Source organism: Enoplosus armatus, chromosome 12 (genome assembly GCF_043641665.1).
Source record: "Enoplosus armatus isolate fEnoArm2 chromosome 12, fEnoArm2.hap1, whole genome shotgun sequence".
NCBI lineage: Eukaryota > Metazoa > Chordata > Actinopteri > Centrarchiformes > Enoplosidae > Enoplosus > Enoplosus armatus.
In genome coordinates, this window is record NC_092191.1 from 2,119,524 (window position 1) to 2,140,120 (window position 20,597).

Here is a 20,597-nt window from a genome sequence, read left to right on the forward strand (position 1 = left end):
GATTGGCAAGGAGTTCAACATCAGGACACAGCAAATATACAGTAGTTGTAATCAAGACTTTAATCAGCATTATAGATACTGCATGTTATTTTCTAAACTATCTGTTTATCCGTCAGTCAGTTAAACCACAGAAGCCACAAGATCTTGAAAAGATGGACGATGATTTTTAGTTTGCTTGTTTTGATTTCTGTGGTCAACTGCTGTACAGTTGTACTGTAGGCACAGTACATATAAGACAATGAATGATTAAATAGACCTAAAATCATGGACTCGTTTGTTATTTTCTGATATTGGAACACCTGTGAGTGCATTATCACTCACTGAATAAATAGGTGGTGCAGCTACATACTATCCTCTTTCTCATTGTTTCTTGTGGACTCGACCTTTAGTGGTTTCTCATTTCAGACACACAAAGCTAAAATACTGTATATATATATATATAATATATATTTGTTTATTTGTGTATGCTTCTCATCAGCTTGTGATAAGTGGACTGTCCTCCCCAGACCAGGGCTGCACCGGGACGTCAACCGCTTCGGACATTCTTCCGTGGTTAGCAACGGGTGAGTTCGTCCTTCCATGCTAGTTAACTGTAATACATCACTTCTAAACTCCCTCCCCCCTCTATAGAATATCTGAGTACAACAGCACCTCTGAATTTGCTCGGCATGTGTTGCCTTGCTTAGGGACGTTTCAGCATTGTGCTTGCTAACACTGATGCTCAAATCTGGGTAAAGCAGGTGCATAATCTGCTAAACATGTCAGTTACAATTCTGCAAATTAAGATAATCTATTCCTGAGGCATTACTCCTTGGCACATTTTTACATTTCCTAGATGTCTTCCTGCAGTGTCCTCTAAGTTTTGGAAGCACTGAGGGTCTCCTCTGTTTTCCCCATTCACAGGTTGTGGTTTTGTTGTGTAGATTGTTTATGGATTGATCTCTTTATCTCAATGTTATATTTAGTTTCAGTTTACTCTTCTCCCTCTGCTGACTTCTCTGAAGCTCTCTCTTAGAAGCTGGTGTCTCTGTCTCTCGTCTATATGTGGATGCTTCTCCTGCTTCACTCTCTCAGTAACTTTCTTTACACCATCTATGTATAGATACAGTGTATATATGCAGCATGCATTTCTTTTTATTACCTCCAGAGCTCTATTTATACCTTTCCCAGTTTTGAATCCGTATCTCTGTATTTTGCTGGCTTCATTCACACAGAAAAATCGGTCGATCCCATTCTTCCCTCCTTGTGCTGTGGTTTTTCAAAGAATCTGAATGTGGTTTTTGAAGCCACACTGTCTCTTACAGAGAAAAAAAACCTGCGCGTGAGACTGTTTATAAAATAAGGAGACAGCTGTTATTGATGCATACTGCATACCTCAGCCAGTGTTGTGCCAAATGTAGATAACCTGATATCACATATAGGTCTCTCAGAGCTTTCACATGTAGTCTGATGTTCTGGGTTTTTTTTCCTTATCATCAGTGAACATCAGTCTCTTGGAATCAAACAGTTCAGGACACTTATTAAGTAGCAAAATACCCCCCAAAACCCATAATTGATCAAAAACAACAGTTAGTCAAACCTAAAAGTTTGCTGCAAGAGTTCCATCACGATGCAGAATGACTTATTGCTGAACTCAGAAATAATGGTCTGACCCTTTATCACCACTTACCCACCAAAAAGTCAGCTTTGAGCACAAAAATGTCAGCTTTGAACTTCAAAAGGCCAGCTTCAAACTACGTTTTCTCCCAAGGTTTTTTTTTTCCTCCAAACCAAAGTTCAGCTTTATTTCTGAAAGGTTCTTGTGCTCTCTTAACATCTGTCTTCGTCTCAGGCAGGCGTTTCTTGTTTCTTTAAGACTAGCTCTCTCTTGCTGTAACTTTTGCCACCATGTACATGTTTCTGCTGCACTTGTGTTTCTGTATAATCCTCTCTGCATCTTCTTCACTTCAGCTCCATGTACATCTTTGGAGGTTTTTCGGGCCTCCTTCTGAACGATGTGCTGGCCTACACCCCTCCGTCCTGCCAGGCCTTTTCCAACCCAGCTTTGTGTGCTGCTGCTGGGCCGGACCTTCGCTGCCATTGGGTCAAAAGTAGATGTGTCCCCTGGGAGACAAAACCACCCGAGGACATTTTTCCTGCTCCTATTTGCCCTGCACGACCCGGTACGTTACACTGGGTTCCTGTCTGCCCAGCTGATTCTTTGCCATTTATCCGTCTTTCTTTTTCTCTAAATATTTCCACTGTCCTGTCAACATATTTTCTCTGAAATGTACAGCACAGTCACACACACAAGTGTTGCTCCCAAAATTGAGCTGGCCCATCCCAATTCTTTTCATGAGAATAATAATTATTCTAAACTATTTGGCTTCTGAAGTTTGTTTTCATATTATAATTATGGGAACAGAAGGTCAATGCTGCAACAATTACCTCATTTTTATATAATTAGGGTCAGTCCTCCTCCTCCTCCCCCTCATCTGTCTCTGCCAGATGTAGATGCAGTAGCTTTTCCAGGTATTCTGCTTTAGGCAGCTCACTGCAGGTTTAACTGAAAAGCAATCATGCAAATGGTTGTACTGTCAGTTTTAAATAGAACAATACAAATGGATTGACTGCCTTAAAGGACCATACCTGTGGTATTCATGTTTAAGCCCATTAACTATAAATCACCTATACTTTACATACATTTTATATAATATGACACATTTTTTAATGTATTATTCCAGGCATCCGTTTAAATTTGTTTCTGTAAAATATCAAATTCAGTTAGTAGATGCAAAAATACACCCAGAAACAACTGAAGTAATTCTAGTTGATTTTCATGCTTTATTGAAATGAATGAAACCAATAGCTGGCTGGAAACAGGAGAAAAATGCATTTAAAAATTAGAAAATGCCAAATGCCAAAAATGTGAAATAGAGATTCAAAACTTAAACAAAACAAACGAAACAACACAGTCATGGTCTTTTAAATATCTATCAGAGGCACGATGGAAGTCTGACGGATTAACACGTCCCAGATCAGCATGCAGCCTCACATGCATGTTTACTCCAAAAAACGACAGCAACAACATGAATAAATGACCAGAGTGACATAAAGTTTCATGACATAACTGTCTTTCCCGTATGTAAATACCTTTTAATCACATCCAAACATCATACCTAAGCATCATTACATGCTAGCTTACTCTTCATGAAAGCATTACTGGCCTGCACATGGCCACCACATGAGTCTGTTTCCTGACTGCTACTTTTCAGACTGATGCAAACTGACTGACTTTTTACTCCTTTTGCTCATCTCGACATTGAAACACTTCTGATCTGCGCACTTCTAATTAGAACTGAATTCCCAGCAGATGAATAAATCTTTCCTAATACGGCAAGAAGTTAGAATTAAACTCTCTGACAGGTAGATGTAGGAATGAAACAGCTGTGAACTGAAGCGCAAGACAAGTAAAAGGATCTCACACATAGTACACATGTTTTTTTGATAAGCAGTGTTGAATAATAATGTCTGTTGCTGGTGGTTGTGTGTGTTGTGCTCTCTTCCAGACAGTACAGACGAGCAGTGTTTCCGATTCTCAGACTGCGCGAGTTGCACCGCCAACACACGGGGCTGTCAGTGGTGTGAGGACAGGAAGTGTATCTCTGCCTCCAGCAACTGCACCGTGGTGAGTCTTCACTGGGTATCTGTGAAGCACGGCTAACTGTAAAACCCTGCTAGCCCCGAGGCTACGAAGTTCATGAGACCAGCGTGTTCGATGGAACAAATAACATACAGATGAAATGGTTCTTCTTAGAGCCTTTTGCACTTGTAGAAATAAGTTTGTCCCTTATAAGGTTATAAGGTCAAAAGGGTTCATCCTCTGTGGAGCATGAATATGTACATTTCATTGCAGTCTGCCTATTATATTATAAGAGGTGTGGCCCTAGAAGAAAGCTCATGGACTGTCTGTGATGGAAAGGGTAAATTCCCCATCATGGTAATCTTCCTATTAGAATTGATTTCATGTTTCTTGTGTACAATGCAAAACAACGGAGCTGATTGTGTCAAGAGAAAAGTCTAGAGGGTTGTCAAAGTCATTAGGAATGGCCGGTGATGTTGAACCAACTTCAGAAGAAGTTTGTCTAAAAGCAATCAATGTTTCAGCTATTCCTCCTTTGAGTTATCTCATTCTTTTGTCTGATGTCCTCGAGTGCAAATTATTCTTTATCCTCTCAAGAATGTTAGAAATGAAACTTCAAACGAAAATACTTTTTTCAGATGTGGTTTCAGGTTTGTGTGATTTATATTAGTAACTTTGGCTCACTGAGTTTTTGTACTTTTGCTCATTTTGTTTTCTCTCTGTCTCTTTCTCTATTTTTACTCCCAACCCTGCTTTCTCTGTCTTTCTTTGTGTGTGTGTCTGCATGTTGCTTTTGTCTGTCTGTCTGTGTGTGTGTGTGTGTGTGTGTGTGTGTGTGTGTGTGTGCTTGGCTGGGTTTAACTATGAATTTGTGCATTGATCTGTGTGTGTGTGTGTGTGTGTGTGTAGCTGACTCTGGAGCTGGCCCAGCAGCATGGCGGCGCTCTGTCTCTGTCTCCCCCACCATCCATGTTGTCTGAACATCAGCTGAGCTTGTGGAAGCACGGAGCCAGAAGGAGGGGACATGTGTGTATTATTTGACACTTGACACTTCCTGTTAGGCTGCAGGTCAGGTTGCACCAGGCTGATGTCAGAGGTCAGAGCAGTCCCTTAGGTTTTTATGGAAATTGGGGTGAATCTAAATCCAAATTTACAGTCTGTCATCCTTTCTGAGGAGAAGAACCAGGCAGTTTTTTAGATGTCTTCTGAGGTTTTAGATAGATAGTCCCAGAGGACCAGCATTAGTCTTAGGTAAAGCTGAACATTTGCTGCAGCGTACGTGAGATGCACACAGCATATAGAGTAAACACAACTTTAATAAAAAGTCCATCTCAGTATAATGTGTCCCTCGTATTGATTTCTCTTTTCACTCCGCACGTTCTGTTTGGCTGTTTGATCCCCTCAACCATCACACTTTATTCATCTTCAGCGTCTGTTGCACATTGTATTGATCCCTCCAACTTTATTGCATTTACTGTAAAAGAGGACACCAATGATGACTGATATTGTTTCCTGTGTGTGTGTGTTTGAAGTCGGTGAGAGACCCGTCCAGGTGTAAGCGCAGGGAGGAGCAGGAGTGTTTCAGACTGGCCAACTGCAGAAGCTGCTCCCTCAACGTCAACTGTCAGTGGGAGCTGCAGCAACAGGAGTGTCAAGCACTGCCTGGTGAGGAGACACATGCAGCCTGCCACACATGCACACACAGCAGTGGCACAAATGTTTTCCTACTTCTTTTCTCTATCTGCATCAGATCGCACAATATCAGCTTGGTAATGGCCTGATCCAACAGACATGTCATATTTATTGAGTCATTGCAAGACATCTCTTTCTTTTTTCAGGGTATTTCTTAAGGACATGGCTCAAATTATATTCATGAACCTCATTTTATTTAGAGTAATTCTTGTGAGAAAAACTTTTTGCGACTTGGCACCTGTGAATTGGATCCCTAATCTGCTTTCTGAAGGAAGGAGGTTCAGGCTTTATGCACCAAAAGTGAACACACAGAGACTTACATAAACACATTTCACAAATGCACGGATGCATAAGCTGTTTCAGAAATAGTGTGGATTGTTTTGATCACACGTGTAATATTGGAGTGACTGTTGATTGATCCGGCAGTGTAACTTTCACAGTCTTTCTGATGATCATCATCTCTGCAGAATACATTTATTTTTCAAAGCTGCTGAAGGAGTGCTGTGTTCGGTTAATCCTGCAGTACAACATACACACTCAGCTCCAGATAGTTGCATGTTCCCATACTATCTGGCTGCATATTTTTAGTGGTCTTCACAAATCAACTCTCATACATCCATACAGGCATGTACACAGAGGGGATTTGCATACATTCATGAACGCACACTTCAGAAATATGCTCTCCACTCAGCTGCAAAGGGAAGTAGGCCAATTAGAAGTGTTTACTGGATGTCCTGAATATGGATCCTTGGCTGACTAATAAGTCCACAAAGTCCTCCATGCTCCGCTCTGCTGCAGAGCCTTTAGCTAGAGCTGCTCTCGGTTTGACTTTGGCGCTAGCACGACTAAGGGCAAAGGAAATACCCTTGCTATTTGAATCCATGAATGATCCTGTTCCATGCTGTGTTGTATTGTGCAAAGTGCCTGCTAGCTAGCTTGCTCTGCTCTGAGTTGGGAGTTTGCAGTAGCTGTAAGCAGAGGCTGCTATTGTCTGTGCTCCCTTTCTTCTGTTCACATCAAGGCCCTGTAGCCTGGTACACATCCTCCCCCTTCGGTTTGTTATGAACTGTTCGCTCTGTTGAGGTAAAGGAGCACTGGATTACAATCCTAGAAGAAATGGTTTTGGTAATTTGCAAAAGATGTCTATGCGTCTTTTGTGTTAGACTACATACAACCATTATTTTAACGTCCTTTAAATGACTATATTAACATGTACTGAGGACCTGCTTAACGCTTTTAAACGCTGTTAAAAACAATGGTTATAGACGTGCAGATGGTTTTACCCATTTTAAATCTATCTTTTGACCTGCAAATCCTTAAATCAATGCTTACTGGGACGTGGATTTGTAGAAATCCTATCATGGTGTAATCACTGTAATCACCCTTGCAGCTTTGCAGCCGTAATGTAAATATACGATATTTTAGGATGTCCCTTTCTAATTTTGTGTTCAGCCATGAGAACATACTGCCACATACTGTATTCTCTTTGTAGACTCGCAGACTTCATTTTGGTTTATTATCCAAATATTGGGGACACCCATATGCTTCAAAACAAACGGTGAAACAGTTTCAAATTTTACATCCTTGATATTATTTGATGTATGTCTGTGGAGCGTTGATATAATTGACTTAATCTGCTTTGATGTCATTTTCTGACTTTCCTCTTATACTGGTGCTCAACAAAGTAGTTTATTTCCTGTTAATATAAATGTATTAATATCAATTTCCTGTTTAACTTGTGCAGAGTAGCTCCTAGCTAGGTAGTTTATTTAGTTTATTGTTGAGAATTGGGAAAGCAGAAGCAGCTATAATCATTTTTCCCTCCCTTTAGTTTAAAGCTTGTTGACGTAGAGGAGAGGAGGAACTTTTTGCATCCATTTTTCTGCGTGAATCAAAACGAGTGCCGTTGGTTGCAGCCACCACACATCAGGCGACATTTGCATAAAGTTGAAACTTGCTCAACTTTCCGCACCATTGAGTGTGATTCAGTTCAAAATGACTGGCATACTGTCTCTTCTCCAGTCTTTGTATGTGAGTTATGTTAGTTTGACAAAGCACGCTGTATTTTCTGTGAGTTTCTGTGAGTTTCTGTGAAGACACATTTGCACAGTGTGGCCAAGATGAACTGGGGTAATGGAAACTAGCTCCACTGTGATGGCAGCTGTGGCCTTCTCTGTAGACACCATGTTATGACTAATTATTCTAAATGGCCTGACATGTTTAGCTCTGCTTTTACACAAAGACAGTAACCTAATCTATCTGTTTATTTTTGTACTCCTCCTTTTTTATACCCCATTCATCTGTCTTTCTCCTCTCGTTCTGGTCAATTATTGCCCATTGCTATTGCTTGGGGGAAAAAAATAAATAAGTCAGGTATTTTCGTTTCTGTAGCATGAAAAGGTTGGAGATGGAAGCCATTATGGGCCTGTGAATGTAATCAGTCCTGGGGTCCAAAATAAACAGCGGTGCTCAGTGGAGGCAGAATGACTTTTTCTTCCCTTTCATCCTGGCTAATTGAACAGCCTCTCTACTATTTTAGTCTTCTACAAGACGATACCAAGTGAACCTCATAACAACAACAAGTGCGTAAATCCGTTTTTTATGGGAGAGTTTGTCTGCCAGTCTTACTCAGCTTTTGTTGTTAGACTCTTCAATCTCAACAGATTTATACTTTTCTTTACCCCACATGTAACGTATTTCTAACTTCTTAGAGTCATTTTTGTCAGGGATGAGTCAGGTCGGTAAAAAGCAAGAATGCGGTGCTCTGACAGCATAATTCAACAATTTCATCCGCCTCTAAAAAAGTCTGATAAAATATATTACTTATTATTCACATTAACCGGAAATATTTCTCTTAAAGCTATTAAATCATCTGTTGATTCTGGCTGTACAGTTTCTTTTCCAGGCCATCACATAGACTTTAAATTCCAGTGTCATTCCCCCCTTTTCCACCAGTTGCCCTCAGTGAGTTTCCTGCCTTTGCCGGTCACCTGACTGATCACCTGACTGATCACCTACCTGCACACCTGCTCCTCACTAGCTCATTAGTCTCAGTCTATATAAGTCCCCTCCTTGTTTTTGACAGCACACTGCTTCCCTTTGTTTGCTGCTTCTGCCCGCCCGCCCGTTGATTACTGAAGCCTGGTTTACCTCGACCAAGTAAACATCGTTTCATCCCTCCTGTCTGCCTCTGATTTATATTTCCTGAGTTACGCTGTATAAACGTTGTCTTGATGCATTTGTGTAACATTTTCTAAGTTATTTCTTACAGTGGAAAAGACAAATAAGCTTGAATTTGAAACACTTCCATGCTAAATGTTAGCATGTTCCCGTGTTAACTGCATGTATGTCAACTTGCTAACATTACAAGCTAAGTGTTAGCAAGCTAAGGCCCATTAGCACAATAACTCGGTATGGTAATATAACATGCTACAAGTGATACACTGTCATGTTAACATGCTAAACTTACTGTGCGCATGGTTACATGATAACATACAAAACATTACAAACCAAACATTAGCTGTTGACTTACTAAACATTACAAGCTAAAGCTATGCATGTTAAAATGCTAACTGTAGGCATGTTAGCATGATAACATACTAAACTTTATAAGCTAACATTAGCATGTGAGCATACTAAACATTTTAAGCCAGACATTAGAACGATGAAGGGCTAACTATGTCAAATCTAGCTAAGTTGTCTTTTCATACATCTGTCATCCATGTTTTCTGCTGTTTAATGAGCATTAAGGGATTACAAGGTTGCTAGCAGACTTTCACTGAAGGGAAGTGTTTGTATGCTAACTGATGACCAAGAATTAGTGTTAAGACAGACATGAATGAATGGTGTAAAGACATTTGACTGTGTGTGTCTTTGTGTGCAGGCCAGCTGTGTGGGGAGGGCTGGCACCATGTGGGGGAGGCCTGCCTGAGGATCAACTCCAGCAGAGAGAGCTATGATAACGCCCAGCACTACTGCAAAAACCTGGGAGGAAATATTGCCTCTTTGCTCACAGACAAACAGGTCAATTTTGTTCTGGAAGAGCTACAAAAATACCAGCTACAAGACAAGGTGGGTGGTGTAAGAAATCAAATTAATAAACATGCTGCATGCTAACTGCTATTCATTATTTTCCTCTCTGGCTTCTCTGCCTTAAAAAAAAATGCCGTGGCATTGTGCAAACTTCAAACATGTTTGGTAAGATCATCCAATTTAATTTGTGAATGGAAGTTCCTGACTGAGCAGAGTTGGGCTTTTCAGTGCACATGCTACCGTTATTTAAGAAGTTTGGCTTGTAAACATTACAAACCTTTCCTACTCAGTCACCCATACTAATGCATTGCAGGGATATATTCGAGAGGGTTTGGACACAATACTCACATGGCCATACTGTGGTTACAGCGCCAGTAACTGAAGCTAATGAGACGTCAACAGTTGGACTGGAAATCAAGTGGCTATCCTCCAAAGTTAGCTTTTTTTTAAAGTATGAAATTCCCTCTTTGGAGATTGAAGCACTGTGAGCTCCTGCTGATTAATGTGGACAACTGGACTAATACTGCTTCTATGACATTGTGGTTTATTATAAGATGCCAGACAGTGTGTAACCTTAACATCATAAATATAATGTTATTTATTAGATGCCAAGGAATGTGTGGTTTCAAGATCATAACAATTTAGTTATTTAAGTGTATCAAAAACATCTAATTAATGACAGAAGCCAGCAGTGTGGTTTGCTTTACTTTAAACACAACTCTTTAGGTAATCTGATATTCAGACTGATAGCCAGGTTCAGACTTGAAAAAATATTCTCACAGCACCACGAGGAGTGTTGAGATATGCCAGATATCGCCAGGTACGGAGGAGTGAAATTTCTCACCAGGATATTTCTGACTTTTTTTTTTAAATTCTACCATGGAGTCGAGGCATAGAAAATAAATAGAGGTAATCATTCTTAGCCCACCGTGAAGCACAAAAATCAGCTTCATCATCACTTTTCCTTATAGTAAACAGACGAGTGACAGGATGTGAATGTTTTCCACATATTCATGTGTGATTCTTATAACAGCTGCTTCTCAGTGAGCCGCTCTCTTCTTACACAGACTGAAATGTCGACTTGTGGTGTTTATGGTGGAAATGTTATTTGAGATCCTGACGTGTTTGACCACACATAGACAGACCTTTTGATAAATGTGCAGTGTCAGGAGAAATGTGAGCAAATATTTGAACGCTGTTAAATGAAAGAAAGTGTGGCTCTCTGTCTTGTTGAAAAAGTGCCTGGTTTTGTAGTTTAATTGCTTTTAATGCCTGCTTTTAGATTCTCTAAATCTCTCTAATTCTCCAGATCTTATGTTGTCAACCCACTTTTTTTGACATAACATCAGCATCAATTTACTTTCTATGCAGTTACCACATACCGCCCAGCTATCCGGTGGTACACAGACATACTTACTGTAGTGTAAATGCAGCAAGAGTTTGTTTTTCATTTCACAAGCTCTTGGGAGCCACAGCTGTGGGAAAATATTTATGATTTCTATCAAATAAAACAGTTCATAATCAACATGGGCCATTACTGTTTTAAATAAATCACACATGTTGTGTCAGCAAATGATTCAAATGTTCACTGAACTACACTTCAGTCAGCTGCTATAATTAAAGTTTCTGCTTTTATAACAATTATAGTCATTTGCAGAAGGCTTGATTAAGGATCCGCTTTCATGTCAAAGACAACATTATGTCTGTTGTTCAGAGTTATCAGCCGTCTGACTTCTCCTCTTGGCAAAGGGAGACTACCATGTGGACTCTGCTCCAGCTCAGCTTGTAATTTTAGTATTATTATGTAGGTTTTTTTGCTCACGCATCCAGTGTTTCTAGGACACTGTCCCTGTGAAGGTGGTTCTTTGCTTAGATCACTGCATTTTCTCCCCATTCATCTATTCTCTCTGTTACTGGAAGGAAAGGCTGAAGTGAGCTCTGCCATGTTTGGCCCAAAATAGGTTGTAGGTGTCTGTGATTTTAAAAACTGCAATTGAGCTTCTGTATTTTATTCAGTATGAAAAGGAGAAATCCAGCCACAGCTCTCCTCTACTACTGATATTCTAGTACAAAATACCACAGGACACAAAACCACAATAAACCCTCTTCTTCTTCTTGGGATCTGGGAGTCCCAAAAGCATTGTGGGAGAAGTTTACTTAGATTCTATAGATACTGTGACAGTCAACACCACAGTAGCAATACTCAACAAAAACTATAAATGAAGTGTGGTCTCCATTTTAAAAGAAATGTGGAAGAAAAGTTGCAGATCTACAACATATCTTTAATATATATGGTGTTCGTCCATTGAGTAATTTGAAATTAAGAAACTAAACCAGCAAAGGAATCCTGAAGCGTATTCTCACATCTCAAATAACAAAAAGTGTAAATCAGGTATCATGCACACAATCCTTGGTCAGCATGTGCTACATCTAACATATCCTCCTCCTCTTTCTTTTTCTCTCCACCCCTGCAGAGGTTATCCCCCTGGGTTGGCTTGAGGAAGATCAACGTGTCGTACTGGGGCTGGGAGGATGCATCACCCTTCACCAACACCAGCCTGCGATGGCTGCCTGGAGAGCCCAGCGACTCGGGCTTCTGCGCCTACCTGGAGCGGACGCAGGTGGCCGGTCTAAAGGCCAACCCCTGCACGGCCACCTCCGACGGCCTGATCTGTGAAAAACCTGCTGGTGAGAAAGAATGAGTGAACTAAAAAAAGAGAGAGAGAGAGAGAGGATGTGGTTGAAGAAGTAGTTCAGAGCACAGGATAACACTCTGGTTGGAGGCTACAGTTTATTTTCAGTTCAGACAAACTAACAGGTGATAAAAGCATCAACACATGAGAGACATCAAACACTGGTTTAATTACTGTTTATAGTAATTTGCTTATTTGCATTTCGTACATTTTCTGTGCTGTTAAAATGAATAAAATGAATAAACTGAAAGGGAGAAAGAGGCAACAAGTGGAAGCTGTATCAAATCCATCCTTTGCTGTATGATGCAGCTAATGAAATAACATTACAGGTACATTACAGCATTTAAATGAAGCATTAACTCAAAAAGCTATTACTGAACAACTAAATGAATAAATTAAATGCCCAAAGAAAGTTATAGTTTCACTGCTGGGGAAGCTCCAAACCTCTATCTCATGATTTAACTGGCGCTAAACTTGATTGTTCAGTTCATAACTTTGGTCCTCTCTCTTCTCTTTGTCATGATGCTCAGGGAGTCCACAGAGTCAGAGTGCTCGTCCCTGTAAGACGCCCTGCTCTCTGCGCACCAGCTGTGCCAACTGCACCAGCCAGGCCATGGAGTGCATGTGGTGTGGCAGTACGCAGCGCTGTGTCGACTCCTCGGCGTACGTCATCTCCTTCCCCTACGGACAGTGTCTGGAGTGGCAGACCCAGGACTGTACTGGTGAGACTTGGATTCGATCCCTAAGAAATTCTTAGCACTTTGGTTTGTCACCAGCCAAGGAAACAAAGCTCGAGATGAACAGACATAGTTTTAGGAGGGGAAGTGTAAGATGTATATTTTATCTTTGTGTCGTTTGTCATCCAGCCATATATTGTCCTGTGATTGCATAATATTCAGAGCATAGAGGTTGTTGTCATGTCAACATGTGTGGCTACGAGCATTGACAGACAGATAGATTAATGAGGTGGTGTGTAGTACTCTACTCTTACCCTTGATGATGCAACTAGACTACGATGTGTGAACATCAAGTCATGATAGACTCCTATTGATCCCTTTCTTATCAGCAGTCAGGTCTCTGCCTCTCACACACACTAACACAAACACACACACACACACACTAACACACACACACACTCTAACACTGAGGTGGTGCCACCTCTCCTGTAGCTACAGGGCAGAAAATCGATCATCTACAGTGACACACAACTGACTCAATATGAAGTCCTCGCTGCTGTCTCTTAACATTTCTCTCATATTAACACCTCCCTGGGGATGCTGGGGGTGGGGGGGGGTTCTGTTGCACCACTGCTTCTCCATGTGGTTCTGTTTGAGGACAGGTGTGTGCAGGAATGTTTGTGAATGTGAGAGAAACAAGGGATCCATCGTCCATGAAACCAGTTAAAAAGTGGAAAAGATGCCAGGCTCAGCTGCAGCCTCTCTGAATTGGCAGCTTATGATTTCTATTGTTTTATAAGTCGACATGAAGGGATTTCCTGCCTAAATAACATTTCTGTAGTGGCTGCAGCCATTTAGCTCATTAGATACTTCTGCTTTCACCTTCTTGGATTTAGAAATTCTCCACCAGGGTAGGAACATGGGGAATATTGCTAATTAAAGCTGCATCAAGTGATTTTTGACCTCAGATGGCAGAAAGACTCCAAAACAACCTCCCATCAACTCACAGCTTAAGAAGTTCTGTTGGCAAATATTTGCCTTCATCCAGTGGAAACAAAGCAACATGGGCATCCCGTTGGATAATTAAGTCCAGTGTTTATTGGCATTTTATGTCTTGTTTGAGCCACAAACTCCCCTTGTTCAAATACTTCAGAGGGCAAGTAGTTTACAATCAGCTTGTTCAAGCTGAGAGCTGTGGGTCACAGCTTTATGGGGGGGAGCTGGCAAACTGAAACTCAACCACGTGGCCCAAAGAACCAAAGCAGAGAATTTAAAGCTTCAAAATTGGGTATTTATTCTCAGTGGGACCAGACGTACTGGCACATTACAGGGAGTCATTTGATTAATAAAAAGAGAGAGAAGATTTGGATATTTTGTTTTCAATCAAATGTGTTTTGAACATCTAAAGCCAGTAATATTCTGATTGTGTTCATCAGTGTTTTGTTTGGAAAAGTTAAGGTAAAGTACAGGCATATTTTATTCTGCACTTCAACAAGTTTCTGATAGAAAAATAAAATCAAACTGTCAAAGTATTCCCCAGATGCTAAACTTTTTATTGGTTTTTTTCTGTCTTTTGTTAGACAAATAGTCAATTTGCAGCAATGTGTTCTTGTTTCTGAGGAGTTTAGAAAAGAGCTTGAAAAACTTTGAGCTTTCTTTGTCTTGTGACTGGTGATTATTATTCCTTGCTGGTGCTAGTAGTCTGAGTGCAGACAGCTCTCCAGCCGACTGTTAGCAAGCCCAGATTGTTTTCCTTTCTTTTGCTTTACCTTCAGTGCTTACATAATGGCACCTTTTCCCCATCTCCTTCTCTCTTTTATTATTCATATCTGTTTGGTGGCAGAAGGTGTGTAGGATGCTTTTATTCTGCTACTTTTTATATTTGCTGGTCAAAGCACGGCACATAAAACCTGACATATTTTACTTTTCAAATTCTCAGGTATAGCATTGTTGCTCTTCTACAGTCCATCACTCTTTTCATTGTGTTTCATACTTAACTTTCTGCTTCACTTCTCTTGTTTATGGATTAATCATGTCTTGTTTTGGAAACCAGGCCTGTAGGCTACAGCTGAAGGATTCATGGCCTCGGCTTTATTAGCTGCTTTCACAAAAAACGATTGCTTGTCTGAGGATCCCATTTGAACTGGGTCATTTCTTTATCAGATAAATTTGGCCCAAGGCTTTGTGTATCATCCCCATTTTTCATGTCGGCTGGAGGCTAACTACACACTCCTCAACACAGCCTCTTGAAATAATTAGCTCCAGTGTTGCCCCAGCAGTCTTATTTGGAAGTTTTGGGAGCTCCTTGAAAGCAAGCTAATTTTTCAACCCCAACTTAATTTTGCCGTACTATGTTTCCTCTTCTAAAATAGACTTTCTTTGGCTTATGTGACAATTTTAAGCTTCACTCTGCAGTTTCTTTTCCCAGCGTCTCACCTCTCTGCCTCCAGCGTCTGGTCCCTAAAGGTCTTGCACCTACAGCTATATGGCAGTATATCGCAGCTGTAAATTAGGCTGTAAATTAAACTTTTCATTCTAGATGTTGTCAGCTTAACAGCACTCCTCTCTGCATAGCTTGTAAGCTCAGCAGTAGCCATTGTGGACACCCACGTTCACCCTGCAACTATCCGGTTGGTACTGCCGTCAGTTGTTTTTTCATTGTTTTCAATGTTATTTTCTTTCTCATGGACTCTACAAGTTTGTGCCAAACCTGAAGACCCATGTTATCCCAGCATGATTTGACAATGTTCCAAAGGGCTCCTTGTGATGTCACAGAGTGGCTTTCTGAAGTGCCCCCACAAATGTCCAATGGGGTTGTGACTGTGGAGGAAAGTCCTAAAGTCTTTGGTCATCAAGTAGTTCTTGCGAAGCTTTGAGGCGTCTTTGGGGTCATTATGAATCCCTCTCCACAAAGATGCAAACCAGAGGGTATAGCATGTCTCTGAAGAATGGAGTGGTACTTCTCCGGTGTCCAACTCCACCCTTCTGTTACTGCCATAAATGTGTAACTTGGATTCATACGTAAATAGGACTTTTTGTCATCCACACTAAAATGCTGGTATTTCTTAGCCCACCCCAAGTGTTTGGCCTTGTTTCCCCTTCTGAGAAGTGGTTTAGAACTGCTACTGGTCTTCTGAGACCACTACAAGACAGCCTTCTTTTGACAGTATTTTGCTGATTGGAGTCTTGTGTTCTTTATTGAGCAGATTTTGTATCTGTGATAAAGTTGCTTTTCTATTTCTCAGGGAACTAAGCTTGATGTGTTGCTCTTCTGATGGTGTGGTCACTGTTGGTCTGCCTGATCGAGCTTTGGATACAACTGATCCCGTTTCTGCAAAGCCTTTTAGAGTTCCCTGCACTGCCCCCTTAGAAACCTTTAGTCTAGCCATGATTTGACTCTAAGAAAGCCCCTCTTTACTCAGAATAACAATTTGACTTCTGACACTTTCACTTAGTTCGGATGCCATGTTTCCCGCTGTCACAATGCTACTTAGTAAGCAGTGATCTGCTGGAAACTTGAGGCACAGCCATATTTATAACAGCTGAACACCGGCTGGCAGCTGAGTTCATTGAACAAGCCTCCGATGAGTAGATCAGATCAGAGTGTCATCTGGACGCATGCTTTGATGGAAGGGATACAACTCAAAGACATCTGACCTTTTGTATGAAGGAGTTAAGTTGCCACAAATTTGATTTGATTTGATTGCTGACCTAAAAATAGTCCAGGTCTGTGTGCTTGATTTGTGTTGTTAATGTACACTTTTGTGCGGCAAAGCACAAATGAAATGGAGGATCTGCTCACTGGAATAAAATGACTTACAGGTGTATTGGATTACAGTATACAAGAGTTTTTATTTGGTCACTCGCTGTGTGCATTTTGTTTTGTTTGGACAGGCGACTACAACAGGTCAGTAAATGTGATTTGATTACAGTTGAACATAGGTTTCACATGACTCACATACACACAGGTCGGTCAGATGATGGTTACGTTGTTGGAGCTGTTATTGGTTTTGCTGCACAGAGAAACAGGCTTATGTTCTGTGAGGCAATCTTCACTGTGTGTGTGTGTGTGTTTTTGTCCATCCCACACAATGTCTGTCTGCAGTTTTCTAGCTTCACATGCTAGAAGCAGAACGAAAGAGAAGGCAGCTTATGGCTCCTACACTTGATGTATTATGTATGGGGGCTCACAGATCCGTATGCTACTGGTTTCAGCGATGCTAACTGTCAAATACTGTAGGAGCAAATGGATTGCACAAGATGAAGCCAGACGATACGTGCTATCCAGGGACACCAAATGTCAAACCCGTTGTGATGAACAGAATGTGGCACAGAGACGATTGTGCTGAGAGAATTTTTGATAAGATGAAAATTTCCCCGGCAGGAACGAGCAATTCTTTTCTTTGCTGCAACACGATAGCCGAGGTTCCTCAGAACATTTGTCATCTACTGTGTTTAGTTATCCTCTAGGTTACCTCTGTCAATGAAGGCTACTAATATCCTGATTTCAATAGAGCCATATATTTTGGGAAGGTTTCGGAAAGGGACACAAGTTCGAGTAGAAATATGTACTTTTTTCTGTTCACATGAATCATGTGGTGGATGTTTGCTATACAGCAGCCAGCGTCGGAGAAATGTTTCTTGTTGACAGAACTTTAAAGGCATTAAGGCGCTCAGTCTCCAAGTGACGACAGCAACTTGTGAAAGTTTTTAGCGACTGATGTTTTGTGGCGCCGGCTGAGATGCAAACGCGTGTCCTCTTGGATTTGACCTAGTTACTACATTTATGTTCATTCTCATTCACACCAAGTTGTTAGAAACCCTTCAGATATGGTGTTCTCTGACTTTGACCAAAAAAATATAATAAAAATTGAGTTGATCTGTATATTATTGATACTCATTGTAAATATGTACCCGGTCTGTGATACTCAGCCCATTGGTTCCTAATAATGTTAATAGTTTTTGGACAACAGTGGCGCTCTGTAGCACCGAGGAATAAGATATATTAGACTTGGAGACTTTGGTTTTAATTAATTTGTTGACAATATGAAAAGCCTTGTCCTTTAAAACTCAACTAGCATGACTGTAGAGTTCATCAAGCCGAGTTCATCTTTGTACATGTGTTAAATTTAGGAGCCATAATTCATAATTGAATTGCAGTAAAGTGCAATAAATAGAGATAAATTAACAGTTATGCCTCGTCGTTTACTTTGCTGCTGAGCTGTGCACTCAGAGTGACGACAGAATCCCCCTTCTGCAAGAAATTAGAGGAACATTAACATTTAACCAGTTTGAGGTGCGTACGTCGGTGTCTGTTTTTATCTTCACCAATATCCACAAAGGGAAAAATAGCTGGTCAATCTGTCAACAGTCCGTCAGCAGTTTAATCTTTGGACCATGATTAGATCACATGTTCGGTTTTTAATCAGGAAATGTGTTTTCCTCCCTCATGGGAAATACAGGCACCATCCAAAAGGACATTTTCTGTAGAAATAGCCCGGAGCTAATGTCATGTAATACCGCAAGGTACAGCTATATCTTTGGTGCTGTTAACTAAAACTAAAGCCTTGTAAACCCTGCAGGCACACACAATGTAACGCGTTTCTCTCTCATCCTCATCTACCCACACTCTGCACACTAGTCCACAAGACTGCGTGAGGCAATAACCTGTTAATTTTTTCCATGCGGATCACAGATTAAGCCAGATAGATGGAAATGCTATTAAAAATAGAACAGGCTCAGGCATATTGAACATAGCAGGTAAATTATATTATGTACACAAACGGCAGTTATGTAAGTGAACATCTAAGGACTTAACATTTTCTGCCTATGCAGGAATTTGTTTCTGCCCCCAGTCTCTCACTTCTGTATGAGCTGCTTTTACTCGTGTCCTTGGGGCCTGTTTCATCATCATCGTGGCATGCGAGCTGATGCCTGAAATATCTGATCCATTTGCTGTCACTGATTTTGACATGTTTCACAAATGAATTGCAGTCAAGAGCTGCAAATGCGCCTTGCAATGTGTGTTTAGGGAGGCAGTCTGTGCGTAGAGATTAACTCTTCGCATCAGAATATATTTTAAGGTATGACAGCAGTCATGTCTCTGGCCTGAGTGTTCCCATCTTTCTTACCGTCATTACCATATTGCTGATAAACGCTCTGCAGTGCTCAAACATTCATTACCTATTTGCCAGTGACAAAATTTTATAAAATGTGATTCTGTGAGCATTTTGCATGTTTTTTCTGTAAAATCGGCCTTTCTTTACCAGCCAGACCACATCTCCAGAGCTCAGTTGTTATATGAGATTTAAGTTCAATATTGAGTGTGTGTTTAGATGATGATGTAACCTCTCTTGATACAGAATCCTGAAACTCCTATATGGCTGTTTAAGCAGGTCGCTAAAGATATAAAACTGTGCTTGTGACCTTTTTCTGGCTCATGTCCCAAACTTGAAGGCTGGATGAAACTTTTTGTCAAAAATTCAAAGTAGCAGTAAAGCTAGCAAAGCAGACATGGGCATGACTGATCGGTCTTGATCCAAGGCATCTACCACAAACAAAATCCAATAAAGTTTAAAGGTATAATGAAACATTTTAAGTTGAGTGAGTTTACATGCGTATTTCGCTGTATTATGTGGCACCCAGCGTGTGGATCAAAATGCCAGTTTGTCGCCTCAATTGTGTCCCAAAACTGGTTTTGATGAAAAGTTTGAGAAATGTTTCCATAAAAGCTGCAGTTTTTCGCAGTTTGAAAATAAATTGGAAGCAAAGACCAATGACAGACCAGATCAGGTGTAGAGAGGTTCAAGTTAATGTGAAGGGGGGGAACTGAGCATAGGCGCTTGATCATTATGAGTGAAGCACAAATTGGGCAGGCACTGCGAGTCTAATAAGCTGACCAGGAGGGACACAAAATGGCTGCTACAAATTGGATCTATTAAATCAAAGAGAAGCAAATAATTTTGTTATATTACATTTTTAAGGTTTGGTGCATGGAAAATGGGGTGTGCAAAGAACGGCAACCAATTTCCCTGCAATTTGAATCCTTTTTTAAGATGATAAACAGGCCTGGTATATTTATTGGATATTAAAGTCTGCTCTTGGGTATGTAAATATGTGCTTTTCTGGCCAAGGAAACCCTACTGTGTGGTGGATTAGGGATATTCTGTTGAACTGCCTCTCTTTGAGCTACTGGCCATAGTGAGGATCCAGTGAGTTCACAGAGGAGGAGTCAAAGCAGAGAGGAAATAAGGGGAGGTGAAAGTAAAAACTGGGGGGAAGAACACAGTAGGGGAGAGACAAAAGGAGAAGATGAAGAGAATGTAGAAGAGTCCCATCCTTTGTGATTTCATTTGTACCTGAAGTGTTTTAAATTAATCCATTAAAAAAATCAAATTAAATCAAAATGAGAGGAAATGAGGGCGGAGAGGGCAGAGTGGTGAGGAGCGCAGCACTAAGTGAACGCGAGAGGGGAAGATGGCTTAGTGAACAGAAAGAGGGAAAAAAGATGAGGATGAAAGCGTGACAGAGAGGAGATAAAGCCTGAATCTGAGAAAGGGAGAGCAGAAGTTTGTAATTATAAAGAGGGAGAGAGAACAAATGAATCAGCATTGCTACAGTTGAATAATGCAGCGGGGGAGCTTGCAAACACATACAGAGGACAAGGGGTGTATTTCAAGCAGAGCTAGCTAGCAGGGACACGGAGAGAAAGATACAGGTTCAGCTCGAACATCTGTGGCTTATGGAAATGGCTCGTGTTCAAAAGAGAAACAACTTCTGGTGAAAATGCTAATTTCACTTGACGCCGCATTTGAATCATCTCGCTGGGCTATAAGAAACAACCCCTCGGATAACTTCTCTCAACCTTTTGGTTTCTTGTGT

At 40.8% G+C, this 20,597-nt stretch overlaps 1 protein-coding gene across 1 annotated transcript in view; it reads left to right on the top strand.

The window, feature by feature from the left end:
- atrnl1a (attractin-like 1a) overlaps positions 1-20,597 on the top strand; it is a 202,839-nt gene that overhangs the window by 45,967 nt on the left and 136,275 nt on the right. The window contains exons 11-18 of the mRNA XM_070916476.1: positions 479-563; positions 1,951-2,162; positions 3,549-3,667; positions 4,532-4,648; positions 5,155-5,287; positions 9,198-9,385; positions 11,821-12,034; positions 12,570-12,761. Of these exons, the coding sequence (XP_070772577.1) occupies positions 479-563; positions 1,951-2,162; positions 3,549-3,667; positions 4,532-4,648; positions 5,155-5,287; positions 9,198-9,385; positions 11,821-12,034; positions 12,570-12,761 (1,260 nt within the window). The remainder of the gene's footprint in view (positions 1-478; positions 564-1,950; positions 2,163-3,548; positions 3,668-4,531; positions 4,649-5,154; positions 5,288-9,197; positions 9,386-11,820; positions 12,035-12,569; positions 12,762-20,597) is intronic.